This window comes from Penicillium canescens, assembly GCF_028828765.1.
Source record: "Penicillium canescens strain IBT 15451 chromosome Unknown utg000002l_segment0_segment0, whole genome shotgun sequence".
In the NCBI taxonomy this organism is placed as follows: Eukaryota; Fungi; Ascomycota; class Eurotiomycetes; order Eurotiales; family Aspergillaceae; genus Penicillium; species Penicillium canescens.
In genome coordinates, this window is record NW_026703964.1 from 889,094 (window position 1) to 907,492 (window position 18,399).

At 51.0% G+C, this 18,399-nt stretch overlaps 5 protein-coding genes across 5 annotated transcripts; 1 reads left to right on the plus strand and 4 right to left on the minus strand.

Annotated features, from left to right (window-relative positions):
* Positions 1 to 2,208: 2,208 nt before the first annotated feature.
* Positions 2,209 to 5,524, minus strand: N7446_001523 (putative importin beta-2 subunit). The gene is given in 4 exon segments (XM_058510272.1): positions 2,209 to 2,470; positions 2,525 to 4,972; positions 4,984 to 5,136; positions 5,216 to 5,524. 4 exon segments carry the CDS (start codon positions 5,315 to 5,317, stop codon positions 2,369 to 2,371), a joined length of 2,805 nt encoding a protein of 934 aa, XP_058375808.1. The 5' UTR covers positions 5,318 to 5,524; the 3' UTR covers positions 2,209 to 2,368.
* Positions 5,525 to 6,817: 1,293 nt separating this feature from the next.
* Positions 6,818 to 9,831, minus strand: N7446_001524 (uncharacterized protein; the record flags this gene model as incomplete). Its single annotated transcript, XM_058510273.1, has 3 exons — positions 6,818 to 8,731; positions 8,796 to 9,550; positions 9,624 to 9,831. 3 exons carry the CDS (start codon positions 9,829 to 9,831, stop codon positions 6,818 to 6,820), a joined length of 2,877 nt encoding a protein of 958 aa, XP_058375809.1.
* Positions 9,832 to 10,096: 265 nt separating this feature from the next.
* Positions 10,097 to 11,883, minus strand: N7446_001525 (DUF803 domain membrane protein; the record flags this gene model as incomplete). The annotated part of the gene is made up of 7 exons (XM_058510274.1): positions 11,616 to 11,883; positions 11,473 to 11,542; positions 11,323 to 11,413; positions 11,173 to 11,263; positions 10,953 to 11,113; positions 10,606 to 10,897; positions 10,097 to 10,550 (listed from the first exon to the last, which is right to left on the minus strand). The coding sequence occupies exons 1-7, from the start codon at positions 11,627 to 11,629 to the stop codon at positions 10,097 to 10,099; spliced, it is 1,173 nt and encodes a 390-aa protein (XP_058375810.1). The 5' UTR covers positions 11,630 to 11,883.
* Positions 11,884 to 12,804: 921 nt separating this feature from the next.
* Positions 12,805 to 15,349, minus strand: N7446_001526 (uncharacterized protein; the record flags this gene model as incomplete). The annotated part of the gene is given in 4 exon segments (XM_058510275.1): positions 12,805 to 13,265; positions 13,286 to 14,189; positions 14,244 to 14,330; positions 14,345 to 15,349. The coding sequence occupies 4 exon segments, from the start codon at positions 15,347 to 15,349 to the stop codon at positions 12,805 to 12,807; spliced, it is 2,457 nt and encodes an 818-aa protein (XP_058375811.1).
* Positions 15,350 to 15,752: 403 nt separating this feature from the next.
* N7446_001527 (coatomer subunit delta) lies at positions 15,753 to 17,471 on the plus strand (the record flags this gene model as incomplete). Its single annotated transcript, XM_058510276.1, has 4 exons — positions 15,753 to 15,755; positions 15,813 to 16,256; positions 16,310 to 16,506; positions 16,568 to 17,471. 4 exons carry the CDS (start codon positions 15,753 to 15,755, stop codon positions 17,469 to 17,471), a joined length of 1,548 nt encoding a protein of 515 aa, XP_058375812.1.
* Positions 17,472 to 18,399: the final 928 nt, after the last annotated feature.

Below are 18,399 nucleotides of genomic sequence, written 5' to 3' on the forward strand. Positions count from 1 at the left end.
TACATACCTCCGAGCCGTTAGGGGGTAAAGATGCACGAGACCTAAGGAGACTAAGTGTGCATCGTTGATCCAAAAATACCTTCGCGGATCGCAAATGTTCGTTGTAAATCACCGCTGATCTTCATTTCCTTCTTTGCTCCGAGATCTGGCTGATCGTCTTTTGTTCATTTTGGTTTAGCGGCCTCGCAGCATGGATACTGCTTTGTCGTTAGTGATCGACCGGGGTGTCAATCGCACCGAAATTACCGAAATGAGAACGACTCGACGTGACTCGATTTTTAAGCGAAGAGCCCTTTGCGCATTTACTTGGCAGTCATTTGGCGATTCTAAAGCACAGGCCATGGGGGCAGGGCGGTCTTTTTTGTGGTGCCGATTGGTCTGTTTATACAAGCTCCTATTGGGTATGGAAACCAAGTACGCAGCAAAGGAAAGAGGCCACATCAAAGACCCTGACCCCAAGAATACCGCTAATAAATTGTTAAGAAAACAATGAAAGAGAATACACAACCTAGGTTCAATCGATGTTATAAATTCCAAGGAAATCAGGCTGGTTGCCGCCACAAGCTCATAAATTCCGCTAACGATACCAAAGTAGCTCATACAGTCATAGGTCATCACACCTTGATGCAATATACATGATTAACCCGAAGCACGCGACGAAGGGCAAAACAGAGGTAGAAAAAACAATGCATGAAACGGAATACTTCATTCGAGGCTTTCGAGTACTGTCCAAACATTATCAATTGCACAGCATACACATTTATGACGCCTGTTTTATAGTACAAAGCCCTGAGGGATTTCAGGAGTGAGGAGGCTGTGATAAGTCACTGAGTCCTGGGCTGGAGATAGGTTACCCTATGCGCGACACGATGAGGCTCACTAGGCCACTATCATAGGAAGTGTACCAGCTACGGAAGGAAAGACGCTATTAGTTACTTATCACTTCTTTTTCCCATTTGTTGGCAGGCAATATCTGACTTAGGTTTCAGGCCTTGTTTGTTGTTTGCTAGCCCTAGTCCATGGGCTATAAATCCCATGGACCTCAGCAAATAATTCATCCTTCTTCATCATCTCCCTCTCGGTCTATCATTTGTATCGACTCGGCCACGAGAGATCATCGAACTGCTTCGGGCCGTCATTCTCCTTGGGTCTCCAGAGGACATACGAGATTATCCGCCAGACAATGAGGTATGTTCAAAATACACTTGCATGAGTGCATTGCCTGACTACGGGAGTGAGCATATACTAACACTGATCTCCTTCAGACACGCCCTATGTGACCGGAAGAAACGGGCAGGATAGCTAGATAGCCAGCCGGCCAAGCGCCCTTAATGGACTTACCTTTCCTCTTCCCGAACTTCGCTTACACCCCACCAGCTAGTACTGCTGTGTATCATTACTACGTCTGCACATTGACAAAGTGCGTCGAATCTATCAAGAACAAGGCTCATCGAGCCCAAACAAACTGCACAGCCTGCACCTGAGTGTAGAGCCTCGCCCTCCTACTGCATGTTTCAAGTTTGCCTCTATCCCGAGACGGGCAACACTTCGTTGTTTATCGAGAGTCTATATAAGCCGAGTTGTGTAAAGACTAATTGATCGTTGTTTAAGGGAACCTAGTGAAGAATGTTTAGTTGTAATTTGAGAGATTGCTAGAGGTAATAAGTATACAACCTAAGAGCTACTTAAAAGCAAGCAATACTGCCCCTTTCATGGCTAGTGAGGGCTTTCCTACTCTATGACTTTATATAGCTCGACTAAGTTCTAAAGCAGCGTGATTGTTCTTTGTGTATCTCACACTACCTACCAACACAATCCCCGGCTTCTTTATCTAAGTAACCATTTAAATTATAAACTAACGTTGAGAAATCCTAAGATTTCTTTTAATGCATACCTATCTAATCTACCTAGATATCTATCTAATGGGATATGAATTTTTGAACAAAAAAGCCGAACCAGCGCTGAGAAAGAAAGAAAAACTACCTAGGAGCCGGCCCTGACCAATGGGGCCAAATGGATGCAAGAAATAAAATAAAAATGGAAACCAAAGCAAAAGTAAAGAAGAAATGGAGATCATTTCAGAATCATGCATGCCCATTGCAATCATGAGATGTAAACGTAAAAAAAAACGGCTAAATCGCAGAATGCTCCTATCCCATGATTTTTGCCCCCACCTCCTCCCCCCCTCCCCCAAACTTCGCCCTATATCCCTCCTCTTACTATTAACTCTATTAACTTCGAAAGAAAGAAAAATTGGCCCATGGCCCTATGTACTTTGTCCATTTCCTCCCAACTCGCCCTGCCCGTGGGGTGAAATCCCGGGCCAAACTGACGCTATGGTGTAAGCGTAGACCGAAACGGTCCCCGCTTAGATCTGGTACACCGAGCGCAGTTTCTGGGCCACTGGCTGGGGGAGCTGGCCGAGGAAGTCGTCGAAGTTAGGTATCATATTCTTGTACCCTTGGAGAACCTGGGCGACTAGATTAGCGGGACGTTGTAAGCAGTCCAAAGTAAATGTTCTTACCTGCTGGAACGAGACCTGAATCTCGCGGTACTCGTCCTGCGCCAGCGACTTAGCGGGGAAAGTGGCAATGGCCTGGAAGTAGTCGACCAGGCTCGACTCCATGGCCTGGGGGTTCTTCATGACGACCTGGTTGAAACCGAGGAAGGCCGACGCCTTCTCACGGGTGAAGTCAATCTTGTCCATTGACTTCAGGAAAGGTCCAGAGCATTCGCTCAATCGTGGCGCCATCTGGTCGGCGCAGCAGAATCCCAACCGTCCCAATGCCATAGCCGCGTTCTCGTTGACGGAATCGATGATCTCCTCGTTGTTAATGATGGTGAGGAGGCTGTGGTAGAGCTTGTCTGCGTATGGCGAGAGGCCGGCGTTATCGTTCACGGCAATCTCACCGCAGGACCAGCAGGCGTTGTTCAAAACACTGAAGCCGGTGTGGCGATCGTCGTCGCGGATGAGGTCCAGGTCGAGCTGCTTAATGAGTATGGGTGCGATAGTGGGGATGAAAGGTTCCAGATGCGGGAAGATGCTAATGGCGCAGTCACCCAGAAGAGCGTATGAAGACTGACGGACTTCGTAGTTGGCATCCTCCATGCAATAGCAAAGGATGTCGAAGAACCGTGGCTGGGAGGTGGATACAAGCTCGCCACTCTTATGTGGGTCGATAGCCTGAATGATGGCACTGAGGAGATCTAGGCTGGTGACCAAGAAGTCCTTGTCAGGCTCATCGTAAGCGGCGTTGTTTGCCGATTGAAGAGATGCCTGCAGGTTCTCATAGATAATTCTGATGCAGCGCTGGAAAAGAGGTGGTGCGAATTGCGCGAAAACATCGCCGTAGGCCGCAGCAATGTAGCCAAGGCACTCGAGGAGAGGGAACAACTCCCGAGACTCGTCGCTGACAGAGTTGTAGCGTCCGATGAGGGCGGGCATGAGGATATCGACCAGGTGTGGCTTGGCAAGTTCGTTCATGACACATTCCGCCAGCGTTTGCACACAGTCGTAGAGAATGTACATGTTTCTGTCCTTGTATTTGCCGAAGCATGCGACAAACTGGCGCAGGATGGGCTCGCAGTATGGCAACAGGTTGTCATCTGCCTTCTCTTCTAGGCTGGCGAATGCCGATGCAGCAGCTTCTTGGACCTTCTTGTTGCTGTCCAGCATGCGGTGAAGAATACCTTCCATCATAGGCTCGAAGTATTGCGCTTTCTGGGATGGGTCACGAAGACCTGCCGCCCAGCCGGAATAGCGGACCAAGCACCAGCAAGTGATCTGTCGCACGACAGGCTGGGCATCGTTAAGTAGTGAGATCAGGTAAGGGACGAGCTCTGGGAGGTGGGGAGTCACGGCATCCATGCATCCATCAGCAACTGCGCCCAAAGTGAGGACGGCAGCTTCACGGTTGGGCCACTGCTCATGGCGGAGAGTCTCCTTGAGGTATGGCAGGAGAATTTCAAAGACGGGACGGTGGTAGACGTTGGAAAAGACGTCGAGTGCTGCAGCAGAACACTTGCGCAGAGTCCAGTTACCGGAAGGATCGTCCCCAAATTCGGAATCCTCAATTTCGCCTTCGCTCAGCTCATCATCATCCTCTTCGATCTGTTGTTCCTCCTGGGCGTTCGCTTGATCACCCTGCTTGTTCATATTCAAACGGTCTGCCTTGGACTTTGCGAACTGGGGCTTGAGATCCTCAGCGCGGTCCTCGGTATCAGCATCATCCTGTTCGGCCATCAGTCGAATGACCTCATCCTCCTCATAGATCATGTTCTGGAGAAGGACCGGAATGATCTTCGGCATGAATGGAGCAAGTGCTTGTTTCAACTGCGCTTGCTCTCCAGCCCCGATCCAGAACTCGGCTGCGTCGAGGGCGAGCTCCGGGTCATCCTGAGACTGCTGCTGCATGATGATATAGTTGACCAGACCTTCCATATGCGGGGCAAGCTTCTCCGGCGCGAACTCCACCAGCTGGGAGAAAGATTGGCAAACCATCTGCCGGACCTTGGTATCCTGGTCGCCAGATAAGTTGAACAACTGTGAAAGGAAAAGATCAAGCGAGGCCATCAAAGCCTGGGGCTTGTAAGGAAGGAAAATGTGGACGGCACTGAGAGCGGTAGCACGGATATTTGAGCTCTCACTGGAGCTGAACTCCAAGAGCTTGGGAATAATAACGTCGAGTGGGCGCTGTCCGGAATAGTCGCGGTCGAGGATCTTGCGGTTGTCCTCGCAGACTTTCAGCAGAGCCTCCATAGCAGCCTCCCGAGTGCCAATGGTAACATCACCAGAGGCATTGCCAACGAGAGACAAAAGTTCCTGAAGGACCTCGGGCCAGGCCAACAGGCCTCCTTGGCTTAGGAGCTCTGTAATGATGCTACCAGCACCCCGCTGGACGTTGCGTTCGGAGTCGCGCAGCGCAAGCAAAGCCGCAGACCGCACGAAGACCAGACTCTGGGGGAAATGGTGCTGTAAGCGACGAAGATTTTGGTCTTGACGTTCATGGCGGCGGCGAATCGAATGGTGCTGTACTCCGCATTGCTGATCCCCGACGAGGCAGGAGGGTGCGGGGTGGAGAAGAGATAGGTGATGTAGTTAATGTAGTCCGGAGAAGAGGTCGCTTGAGCAAGCATCTTTCGGTAGAGGATTTGAAGTCAGCATACATCCCGGTGTAGAGCCGCAGAGGCGGACAAAAAAAGGGAAAGCCATTACCTGTTCAGCTTGCTTGCGAGCTGGACCGATTCCTCCAATAAGAGAGTCGCGGAGGCAGCAAGCCAGCTGCCTCAATGGCTCCTCCTGAGGTTGCCAGTCCATCTTGTTAGGTGTATGGACTCGGGTCGACTGTTGTAAGAAGTGTAGTCGAAAGTGCGAGTGGCACAGGAGCCCCGCCGAGAATGTGGGAACGGGCCCCTTCGATTCCCCAGATAGAACAAAGCGATCACCCACGGCGCTGGTCTGCTTACACAGATCCAGAAATCATAAAGGAATTGGAAATCAGCCGTAAGATATTGCAGAGCAAAGAAACGAAGAGAACTGTCGAGGGTGCAAGAGGGGGTGCACAGGCAGAAAAAAACAATGTGGCTGAGATGGGAAGGCGGTGTAGAACTGTAAAGCCAGGTCAAACATCCAAAGATCAAAGATGAAAATATGGAAAACTTCAAGTCTTTCCCGTGCCAAACCGGAGAGGCGAAGAAGGGAGAAAGGAAATTGAAGTAGATTTGGGATCTTATAGTGTGTATTCTCCGTGTAAAATGCGCGAGATACCTTTGAACCCTCCAAGGTTGATCAGAACGTCAAACAACCAGGGCTGGGCATCGACGAAGAAGGAAAAGAGAAACTGGAGGTAAATTGGGCATTTTATGGCGGGAAACCCTCGTATGGAAACACGCGAGAAACATCTGGATCTTTTGCCGGACGATAAAAGGAAGAGAGATCCAAGTAAATCTGGGATTTTAGGGGACAGGCCCCATGGAGAAACAAACGCACGAGATACATCTAGATCTTTTTGCAAAACGTAAAACAACCAGAACCAGAATTAGCTAAAGGTGGAAGGAAGAAACAGGAGGTAAATTTGGGATCTTATATCAGGGAGCCCTGGCGTAAGAACGCGCGATATACATCCGGACTCAAACGACCACGAAACAAACCGAAATGGAATTCGCTACAGGATACCAGTGGGTTGTCCCTATGAAACATGCCAAACTCCTGCAGACGAATTGTATGAGGGAGTGAAGGAAGAAGAACTACATTTGGAAATTATAGCTGACAACCCAGCAAATAAACATCAGATCTACTTCTGAGCGCTTTCAAAGTAGAGTCAACCATTAGCCAGCCATGAATCGGTCCAAAACGGGCAGTGAGTCATCCGCACAAGTCGTGTCCATTGCTACCTAGATAGAAGTAATCCGAAAGGGCGAACCCCGAAGAAAGAAGAGCATTGTAGATTTTGGAACGTATACCGTGCAGACTGCGAATCAACGCGCATCAATCCCTGAACGAACCCAACGCAAAACCAAACGACCTGACACGACTTCGCTAAGTCCTGGCAGCAATTTATACCCATGCGTCGTGCCCATGGGTAAGAGGTACGCAACCAGTATCCTCGGTAAGGTAGTCCGTATGTAAGATTGCAGTAGCACCGATGGGATATCATCGCAGTCAATCACCACGCAATAACGCACTATGGGCAAGGGGACGATGAACGTCAACGCTATGATGAAAGTCAACGGATCACCAGTCGCCTTCACCTTCCCTGAGACACCACATCACACTTCGCCATGCACCAGAAACCACACAAGACAAGAAAGCCTACAATCAAGCCCAAACCATCTTCTTCAAATCATAAACCAAATATTCCAACCAACCAGTCCTCTTCTTCGCATCAGCAAGAGAAATAATATCCGACTCCTCAACAGCCGAAGAAGCCTCAACATTTCTCCCATCACCAGCAAGCATAGCGCGCTCAATATCCAAAGCGATAGACCTCACCCGATCCATCTCTTTCACCACACCGGTCGTAGGGCCGAGCCGTGGACTAGCCACAGAAGTCGACAAAGGTAACCCCTTAAACGCAACGAAGCGCGTCGTAGCCCTTTTCACACCACGCAGCCAAGAAACAAGATCCCACTCGCTATTCGCACTAGCAGTTGTCTCAAGCGAACTCATATTGACATCACTTTGGAGGGAGCGCGTGTTAACACGGAGGGTATTTGCATCCCCGTCTCTGTAGACGATGACAAGGCCGACATTACTCGCTTCGTTTGCTTGGCTCTCCGTCAGGATAGAGGTGATGTAAGTGCCATAGTGGATGCGGGAAATGGAGCGGAGGTCGATGCGCTCGAAGGAGCGGACTTTATCTGTTTCCCAGTCGAAGCGGCAGCTATAGACGGCTGCGTCTGTGAGGAGGAGGACGGATTCTTCGAAGGGGAATGTGCGGAGGGTATTTGGTTGGCGCGGGGTGAGCATTGTCCAGCCACCGAGGAAGTCCTCGGAGGGACTGCTGATGACTATTTTGCAACTCGTATCGATCGCGTTTTGGCGGAGCTTTTGGACGGAGATTCCTGGGTCTGTGGTTTGGAGTTGGATGGCGAATTCGTCGAAGACTTGGGTTGAGACGTTGCCTAGGAGGTAGTCGATGCAGGCTTGGGAGAAGAAGTCGTTGACGATGTTGTTGTAGTATCGTGACAGGGTGAGACCGAGGTCGTTGAGGGCGCCGCGGTAGTCTCGTTTACGGGTGCGGGTGTAGTCGCCCTTGAGGGCTGCGGTGGATGAGTATTGCTTGGAGATGGCGTCGCCGTTGTCGGCCCACAACGTGTTGAACCATTGAGTTGAGGAGTCGCCGCCGAAGTCAATATCGATGCCTTCGTTCTCGAGTTGGTGCTCGAGGGCCCATTGTCCGAATGCACACTGGGCGACGCCGGTGCGGTCAAGGCAGTCCATGCAGTTGGTTCGGATGATACCCTTTTGGGTCTGCAGGATGTCGTTGTTTGCGAGGATTGTGTAGCAGAACTCGTTCAGTGTGTCTTTCAGACGGTCGACCAAACGAGACACGTTCTCAAACTTCATTCCGCGACATTCGCGGTGGAAGTCAAACCACTCGAGGCTCAATGGAGTGCCATCAATGCCACCGGCTTCATTGAAGGATTGCGTGTATCTCTCATATTGCTCTCCTAGCTTCAATTCACCGGCGAGCTTGTCAACGAGGGAAACGGCCTGGATCTTCCCGTACCTCCGACTGAACTCTCGGAAGTGTCTGCTGAAAGCAAGAAGATTGGTATCCGCTGAATGATGCAACACAGGAATTGGCTTTAAAGTATATGGCGACTGAGAAAAGTACAACGGGATTGAGCCTCGGACTTGCATATAAGAGTAGGCAGGACGAGACGGATTCCAATCAGGAACTGAAAAAATCTGCTCAGTCTCGACAGTATTGGCGGTGTTGCCCTCGTCATCGATACCGCGGCGCAGGTAACGAAGACCCGGCCGATTAACAGACCGTCGAGAAATGAGCGTCAGAAGGTAATCACGCTTGCTGGCGTCGGTTTCAACAGCCTCAGCCTCGCGCTTCTCACCGAGAATTTTACCTCCTGTGAGTTCTTCTGACGACTTTTTCTCAGCGCCAGCAATGGTAAATTCACGCTGGCCAACGAAGCCTTGAATAAGCGGTAAAACAAAACCATGAGCCCCATTATCAATGAATGCATTCATCAAATGTCTATTCCAAAAATACTGCAAAAAGTCAGTAAGCAAGACCTCAAGAGAATAAGTACCCAAGCATATATTTCGCGCATACCAACGGGTCAACAACTTTATGAAGCGGAAGCAAATCCTTCCTAGCCTCCTGCGTGTGCAGAGAACGCGTAAGGTCATAATCATAAGCAAAGAAGAAATTGCGCGAAGCAAACAAAAGCCTCGTATACCTTAACAACTTCGGCAAGAGATCAGTAGCCTGACCAGATTTCAGCCGATCGAAATCCGACTCGCCCGGTCCATCGAGCGTACCCGCCTGCAAAGAAGGCCCATCCTTTGCATCACGGGCCTCACTCGAAGGGCTGGGCGCATCGTCATCAAAAGGTGATTCAGACTCAGCCACTTGGGCCGGAACAGGAGCAGTGGCAGGGGCATCCTGCTCCAAAGCACCAGGCCTAGGCAAGCCCAAGTTCTTACGCGACAACCAATTAGCCGCAAAGCGACCAAAGCGAACCCGCTTGCCGATTACATCTTCCGCGATGCTTCCAGCGCTAGCACCGCGGGCATGGTGCAACTCACGAGTCGGCGACGCGGGCAAGCTACCAATCTCTACCTCCGCACGATCTATTTCATTATCCGGGAGATCGTCTTCATCTTCATCGGAGGAGTCGAGCGAGAGGATCTCCTGGGCTGTATCTTTTCTAGCTTGTATGATTGCGCGGGTGGCGTCTGCTTGGGAGGAGATGGGGATGATGGCCACGTTTGTTACGGCGTAGACGGGTCGGCCTTGGATTTGGGCGACCTGTTCGCGCTGTGTGATTGATACCAGGAATGAGTATGAGTCGACGGATAATAGGCCTGTGGGGTGTGGGTTGTTCACCCCCGCGGGTTAGGTTGTGTTTCTGTGGGGTTGGATAGCTGTTTCACGTACCGATTAGACCGTGGGCTTCTAGGGCGTCTTTCCCGTCGAGAGGCTCTGAGGCCGAGGTTGGCAGGGCGGTTATCTTGTTCGTTTTGTAGTCGATGCGGATTGAGGAGGCTTCATTATTGCATCCGCTGTTAGATCGGGTGTTGGCTGCGTGAAGGATTAGGCCGTCGACTGCGGCGACGATAACTAGTTTGCGCAGGAGACCGGGCATCTTGCTTCCCCCTTGGTTGGCGACTATCAAACAGCCTGAAAAGGCAGAGAGGGAAGAGTAGAATCTCGGATGGGCATGTTCCATAAACAGCTGACTACATCATCGGCCCCACCATCTATTCAAGAAATCCAAGAGAAGACTATATACAAAACAAAACGCATACCCAGAGTCATATCCAGTCGTTCAGACATCTCTCTGCCTGAGCCCGAGTTCTGCAACTCTTGGCATTTTCGTAGAGTAAAAATACAATTGAAGCCCTATACCATCAGAGTTGACTGTTCTGCTTGGTATGCTTCGCAGTCGTCCTGTCGGTACGTGGGAACGTCGGCCCTGGCTCCCCATCGCTTGCCTCTGCGAAATCATTCATGCTTATTCCGTTGTGCTCCACGTCGTACGCATGGATGAGCCCCTCACGGTCGCCGTTTCCATTCAGGTATGCGCTCGAGGAGCTTCGCCGGGACTGCATAGAGCGCCGGGTCTGGAAGCTCGCAATAGCATCCGTTGGCACTCCGTCCTCGTCCAGCTTGGAGTTCACCATGTGGTGTCCGTCAGGGTCGTGTCGCGAGAGGTTCAGGAGGTACACGCCGGTGAAGATAATGAGGAATCCACAGAGCAGAGATATCGTGTTGACTGCATCTGTGGTGTTAAATCCCTTGAAAAGGATGAACGAGGCGCAAAGAGTCGCGGTCGTGAAGGTGACGTAGTAAAGCGGGTTCACACTGCAGCGACCTTATGTGAGTACCGTGTCTTCATCCTGAGGAACATCTCACTTACATCGAGGTGGAGAACGAGTTCAATGCCTTGTTGAAGTAGTTCATCTGAGTGAGAATGCAGAATCCGGTCACAATGGCGAAGACGTAAGTAGAGGCATGGACGAATTGGTTGTTGCCCGCAAATGTCAACTTGACTGCAATGCCGAACGCTTTCACAGACATGACTGAAACCGACCCAACAGTGGAGCAAATCGAGATGTAGATGAGGGGGTTCTTCTTGCCGTAGACTGGGGCAACCCGATAAATCATCAGCGTGGAGAAGATCGCGACCGCCAGACAGTAGATAAGGAACCCTGCGTAGAAAGAGTCAGCGATCTGCCAGTGCCGCAAACCAATCTCGAGACATACCTGGCTGAACAGCATATCCAAGGATCTCATTGACGGTTTCCACCTGCTTGTCGGGAGGCGCATGAAGAACGATAATAACCGAACCCAACAAGCACATCGCACACCCCAGTTTCCCCAAAACACCGAGTTTCTCCTTGAGGAAGTACGAGCCGAGAACGGACCTGTGATTGTCAGCCTTAGTGTCGCTGTATCCACGCACACCATCTCGGGAGCTCCCTACCCGATCAACACACTCAGCGCACCCAACGGCGTCACGAGAATCGCGGGCGCAAACGCATATGCCGCGAAGTTGGCCACTTCGCCGAGTCCCACTATCAATCTCATTAGCTTCTGCATAGCCCGATCGTCGATTCTGGCACAGGGTGCGTACGTAGAGAGACACCAGCCCACCACAGGGGACTCTTCAAATATGAGAATCCTTCACCCTCGAAGCCATGTCGCTCGGATGCATGATTCAAACCCTGTACCAAACCCATTAGCTCTCCATCCCATTCCCCGACCGAGTTCCATCCAGACGAACCAATTTCGTAATAACAAAACTCGTGCCGATTCCCATAGTCGAAACAATGGCTAGGATGAGTCCGACATATCTAAGGGGTTGCGCGCAACGATGTTAGAGCTCCTGGCCAGCTTGTCCACAGCCATTCGAAAGGGAAGCCATACTTGTCTGGAAGCATCTTGACGTAATTCCTGAGGAGCCGAGTGCTCCTACTGTCGAAAGACCTCCAGGGCCGGCAATGGATCGGGGAAATGAGCGAGCGACTCGAATGAGCGAAGGGGAAGCAAACAAAAGCGAAAGTCTAGAAGTGAAGCCGGGGATGTTGAGATGAAGGAAGAAGGCTGAGATGTGGTGCCTGCGTGCGGTGGGGTTCCGGTTTCAAGCCTGGCCGATCGGGACGCGTAAGAGAACGGCTGAGTCTGGAGAGGCGACCTGGAATCGACTTGTAATTAAAAGTCTTGAAACAGGGAGATCTGGATATCGGGATAAGTTTTACACTCCAGAATATAATTAGGTGGCCAGTTCCAGTACCTTGGAAGTCCTATACAGCCAGTCCCTTGTTACTTATTACTAGTCACATTGATTATCCCTCGGTACCTGAACCTGCATTTCTCATTTCTTGGACCCTGAAATGAGTGCGGCGATCGTTTCAGCTCCGAATGCGGCGTTTCTATACATAGTCATTCATCTTCAATAAACTCATACTATTGACTCCATGGCGTTTATCAAGTGGAAACTGGCCAAGGACCACGTCTAGTGCCGGTACTTCGACCCTTGTCCCCATAAGAGCTGAGACATGCGAGCTACATTCCAAGTGTTTTCATAATTCGAGGAACGGGTCTACTTTTTATGCAGCATAAAATAAGAATAGGAATACATGTAAATCTGTGGTATGCTACACGTGGAATATCCCATCGCGCCGATACGCCTAAGTCCTATGGAGGATTTTTTTAAAAAAAAACAAGTCCCAACATCCATCAACACCGAACACAAATTTTGGCCGAAGACCGAACGTGGTATCTCGAAATCGCAAGGAAAGAACCAGACAAGGCAGAAAATGCAAATGAAAATCAGGGGAATCGGGGAATGTGTCGCGGACCGGTGTTTGATCCAGATGCGAGGAGGCGAACAAAGAAATCGCGGGTCCCAGGGATCGGGGACGGAAGCGAGGGAAAGGGTCGAACATACCTGTGAGTAGTTAATTCTCAAACGTGACACTGCGTCCGCCGGCCGAGGTCGTCGCTGGTAAGTATGATTAGTAGAGGGTGGAGAGTGGCCATCATCCCAAGGTGAGGCCACATGGTAGGAGAGGGTGGAGGCAAGGCCCTTGGACCGGGCCTAGTGACAGCGGGTTTACGACGACCGGCGGCGCTTGGTGTCAATGGTGGTTTCCACGAGATCCCATTCATCGTCGTCGTCTTCGCGAGACCGTTTGGCAGACAGGTTCGCGCTGGGTTCGGAATCCGCAGGGGAATGGTCTGCCTCAGCCAGCACGACTGCCTCGGATTCTTCCAACTTGGGGTCGTGTTCACCAAAGTTGTCCTTATTGAAATGTTGCTCGTCGGCACCTTCATTGTGAGCGAGTTCGTGCTCAAGCTCGCCGGAGTCTACGCTCTCAATGTGATCAAGGGGTTCGTGCTCGGTATCCTTCGCAGGGCTTTGCAGCACGTCTGGAGCTATCTCAAGCAAATCATCTACATGATCAGGGGTTTGCTCCTTGCCAGATGCGTCTTGTGGCGCACCATTTAAGGTCGGTTCCGCTTGGTCATGAGAAGTGTGAGAGCCTTCGTCGTCGAAGGCATCTGCCGACACGACTTCATCCGTGGGGGAGCACCTAATTCATCTCCATCTCCATCAGGACCGGGTGCATGACCAGCAGGTTGTTGAGCACCAGCATCGTTATCCTCGCCGGCAGATTCATCCTGGAAGTTCTGTTGGTCATCACCGAAACCATTGTCCTCGTTGTTATAGTAGTCGGCGTCGAACCCATCATTTTCATCTCCATTTTGGTCATGGTTGGCTTCCGCAGCATCTGCAGAGACATCCTCGATCAGCTCTGTGATCTCAGTCTCACCAGAAAGCGGGGCCACAGTGGCCGTAGACTCGCTCTGTTGGCCTTCCGAATCGTAGTGATCTTCATTTCGATCATCGTGAGTCTCAGCTTTATCATCATGGTGGGGACCATCTTCTTGCACATGTTCGCCTTCAAAGTGCTCATAGTGGTCAAACTGATCAGTCTCTTTGCCTTCAGGGGAACCTTGAAGAGCGTCAGACTCTGGTGTAGCTTGCGTCTCTTTCTGGGAAGCGGCAGATGCAATATCCTCCTGCGGCAAATCCTTTCTCTGGTCATCATCGGGGCGGTCTTCCTGGGTTTGACCCACGCCGTCTGCAGGAGCCTGATCTTCGCCGGACAGAGCAAGCTTAGCTTCACGGTCTGATTGTTCTGGCTGAGCCTCTTCGCTGGAAGATCCATCCTCATGTTGCTCAGTCTTATGAATTTCAATATCATCTTCAGAACCGGGCTCATGTTCATCATAATCAGCCCACGGGTGAATTCCGGAGAGTCCCTTGCCTTCATTTGCAGCGTCGAGGAGATCAGCGATTTCAGCAGGGAACGCGCGCTTGCTGCTTAGTGTTAGATAGAGAGCTTCAGCATCCGTGGTGCCATCGTTATGACAAAGTCGAAGGTAAAGGTCCACGACCTGGTGCAAAGTAACCTGGGATGCGTGGAAAGAGTCCTGGAAAAGGGGTTAGTTCGTTGATCGACTGGGAAAAAAAGGGAAGATACATACCTCTGTCATTTGGATACCAAGCACGTCGATATCAATAATGAGGACCTCATTGTCCGCCACATTACCCTGGAGCACCAGGCGCAGAGCCTTAAACAATTCACCAATGTTTTCATAGGCCACATCTTCATCGTGAAGGAAGAATGTCTCTGCTGAATCACCCTCCAGAGGGGGAAGAGAGCAATTTCATTGTCCTGATAATAGATTTTCACCGGATGTAAAGATTCATCTCCATGCTCAGCGTGGTCCTCTCCTTCATGCGAAGGCTGTGTCTCAGCATGCTCGGTTGCGGCGGTTGCGGCGGTTGCGGCGGTAGCAGCTTGGGGCTCTTCAAGAGAAGCCTGGACTTGAGTGGTCTCGAGGCCTTCAGTTGCCTCAAGATTCTTATCGGTCGCTGAGACAGAAGTGGTTGCTGCCTCATTCACCTCTTGGCCAAGATCGGCGTTTTCGTGATCGTCGGTGTTTTCGGTCGTAGTGACATTTTCGGTCGTAGTGACATTTTCGGTCGGGTTCTGGGCAAGGCCGTCATCCTTGGTGGGCACGGCTTCGGTGCTAGGGACCTGAGTCTCAGGTATCTGAGGCTCAACTTGATCGTGTTGAGATTCGGCAGGGGCACTCGGGGTTTCCTGTACTTCCAGTGTAGGTTGCTCGGCCATGACTGAGACTCTTTCATTTACCTCGTTGGGCTTGCTGGTGTCTTCATTGGCGGTCGTGGTTTCTAACTGAATAGTAGGGACTGGAATATCAACGTCTTCGACTTGATCGTCTTCAATCATCTCAGCTTCGTACGTCTCCTCCCCAAAATTCACATCAATATCGTTGTCTTGGTCGACGTAGTCGGCATCGACCATCGACCCCTCGGAGGGCTCATCGGCCATGTCGGCATCGTGTATCGTCTCGTTGAACTCGGTAGGCTGGGATGCGTTGGTGTATTCCTCGGCACCCATCATATCACTGTCCATATTGGAGACTTTTTCATGGTCCTCCATGAAATCGATGTCGATGTCAAAATCGTCGACCTGCCCCTGGTAGGGCGAGGCCATCTCCATAGAGTCTTCCACAGCGGGAAATTCCATGGCGGGGAATGGTACAGAAGGAACTGCTGTCATGGCAAGAAAAAAAACGCGTGAACTTGTTTGAGTGCCACAGGTACGTGATGGAAGGCTCAGTGGTGAGCTTCCATGAAAACGTACGAAGTGGATGTAAAGTTGAACGAGAAAAGCCTCTCGGCTCTCTGTAAAAGTAGAAAACCTAAGAAGAGAAAAGAGAACGATGAAGCGGGTGCGGGCAAAGAGTATCAAACGCGTGGGAAAAAGGTGAAGTGAGGAAGAAAGTGGTTGCCGACTAAGCGAAAGTGGTGCACGGACCATCCGCCGAAGTGAACAGAGTAGCTCCCTACCGTTGCCATCACCGCATATGCTTGTTTAGTCCACTCTACTGTTATTCTGTGGTCTCTGTGCCATTCCTTTCCCCTGAATATTTTGACTGTCATTGACTGACGCCCCCTTCACCATGGTATGCCCCTGTGTGAGCCATTTCGCGGGGGGAGTCCAACTAATCAACACACAACAGGTCGTTCTGGCAGCGTCGATTTGTACTCGCGGAGGCAAAGCAGTTCTCTCGCGCCAATTCCGAGAGATCTCTCGGTCGCGAATCGAAGCCCTCCTCGCCTCTTTCCCCAAGCTTGCGGACTCCGGAACCCAGCATACTACTGTTGAGCAAGACAACGTGCGCTTCGTTTATCAGCCATTGGACGAGTTGTACATTATCCTGATCACCAACCGCCAATCCAACATTCTACAAGACATCGACAGTCTCCACCTCTTCGCGCAAGTCACAACCAGCATCTGCAAGAGCCTGGACGAGCGGGAGATCCTCCGCAATGCCTTCGAACTCCTGAGTGCATTCGATGAGTTGGTGACATTGGGATACCGGGAGAACCTTTCTCTGTCTCAGATTAAGACCTTTTTGGAAATGGAGAGTCACGAGGAGAGAATCCAAGAGATTATTGAGCGGGTACGTTGCGGGATAGCACGCCGGGTTGATCTATGGCTAACAGGCATCGATAGAACAAAGAGTTGGAGGCCAGCGAGGAGCGCAAGAGGAAGGCGAAGCAGTTGGAGATGCAGCGCAAGGAGGCTGCTCGCACAGGTCGTGCTGCGGCCCCAAGAACCCCATCCTACCCCGTCTACACACCCCCGTCCCGTCCGTCGGTGCCCGACACCTACGATTCATATGAGGCCGAGAAGAAGAAGGCATTCTCCAAGTACGTTCCCTGCATCCGCGACCTGTTCGTTGCCGGGGCATTGCTGACTGCGTGATACTAGGCCCATTCCCACCCGCGGCAAGGGTATGCAACTTGGCAAGAAGTCCAAGGCAACCGATATCTACGAGAAGGTGCGGGGTGATCTAGGCCCCGAGCCTGAGGAAGAGAGCCCCTTGGTGACTCCTCAAATCTCGACCCCCGTGCAAGAAATTTCCTCAGCCCGCGAGTCCCTCAACGCGGACCGGGAACCCATCCATCTCACAATCGCCGAGACCATCTCAGCCACCCTGACGCGGGAGGGTGCCTTGAAGTCATTCGAGGTCAAGGGTGACCTGCAGCTTCGCATCACCGACCCTTCATTCACCAAGCTTCGACTTGATTGTCAGGCTGTCCCCACACATGGCGCACAATTCCGCACTCACCCCAACGTCGACAAGGCCCTCTTCACCAGCTCCTCCGCCATCCAATTGAAGGATACTACCAAGCGATTCCCAGCCAACAACTCCATCGGTGTTCTGCGGTGGCGTGTGGCCAGCTCGGCTGACAATGCCGATATTCTTCCCATCACATTCACCGTCTGGGTAAACAAGGGCTCTGACTCAACCACGGTGACCGTGGAGTATGAGCTCACCGGCGAGGACAGTCTGCGCGATGTTGTCGTTACCATTCCTTACGGCTCAGCGGAGCCCGCAGTATCCAGCTTCGATGCAGTTTACGAGGTCTCTGGAGACAGTCTGGACTGGAACCTGGGTGCTGTCGATGAGTCGAACGCTTCCGGCAGCTTTGAATTTGAGGCGACCGACGCCGATGAGAACGAATTCTTCCCCATGAGCGTTCGCTTCACGAAGACCAAGCCCTTCGTAGATGTTGACGTCCACAGCGTTTCTCTCCTAGAGATGGAGGGTGAGAACGCCGGCTTCTCCAAGGATGTCCGTAGCGTTGCTGAGAACTTCCACATTGAGTAAAAAGTGGGCTTGGATTACTATTGTATAGGTTCCTAATGATGTTCGGGTTGTGGTGGTGTTCTATTTTGCTTCCAAGATCGTGTTAAGCCAATGCCTGATTTGATTATCTTCCCAGCCTCTTTCTTCTATAGTCTTGTGCAAAAGATTATCCCTTTTTAAGATGAACTAGAGCTAATGGGAAATTCTAATTCGTTCTGAACTACACCTCTAATCATAATTTAGAATGTCCTATGCTTTTAAGCTCGCTTCCGAGCGATATATATCGTACCTTGTGCAACAGCCAACTTCGGTGTCGAATATGACTATCGCTATATATATAATGGCACACAATTCTTCCCGTGTATACTAGTCATGGATTAATAGTTTAGGTTAACTTAAACTTTAGGGTTAAGCCTACTACACCAGCCCTGGAGGCATCACCATAGAGTCATCTCCACGTAACACCGCGTCAGAGATATGAACGTCATATACCCAAACAAACGAGAGATTCTCGTACCAATTGCCGTAAAGCTTTGCGGACATTTCCCCTGTTGACACACCTTCACCTTCAGGTCCGGCCTGAAAGTTAACCAGGGACGAATCTCGAAATCGGCGCCTCCATTTACCGTCAAACACGTCAGATTGACTTCAATCGGCCTGGTCTGGCCACTACATTCGACTACTAAGGGAATTTATCAGATCTTGAATATTCGGACAGAGGGTAGCATGTCTTGCATTGGCAGTTCTACCTCTTCAATATGACCTGTGTTTAGAGCTTGCAAGAGCTTTTGGCAGCATCATTGGCAGTCCATGATTGGAAGCCTTGACACTCAAATTATTTCTTATATCTGGTCCATTGGTCGCCTCCTCGGGGTCCAGAGCCAGACGGTTCCAACAACCGAAAGCCAGCCTAGTCAAGCATGAATTCCCGGGGAAATTATCAAACGGT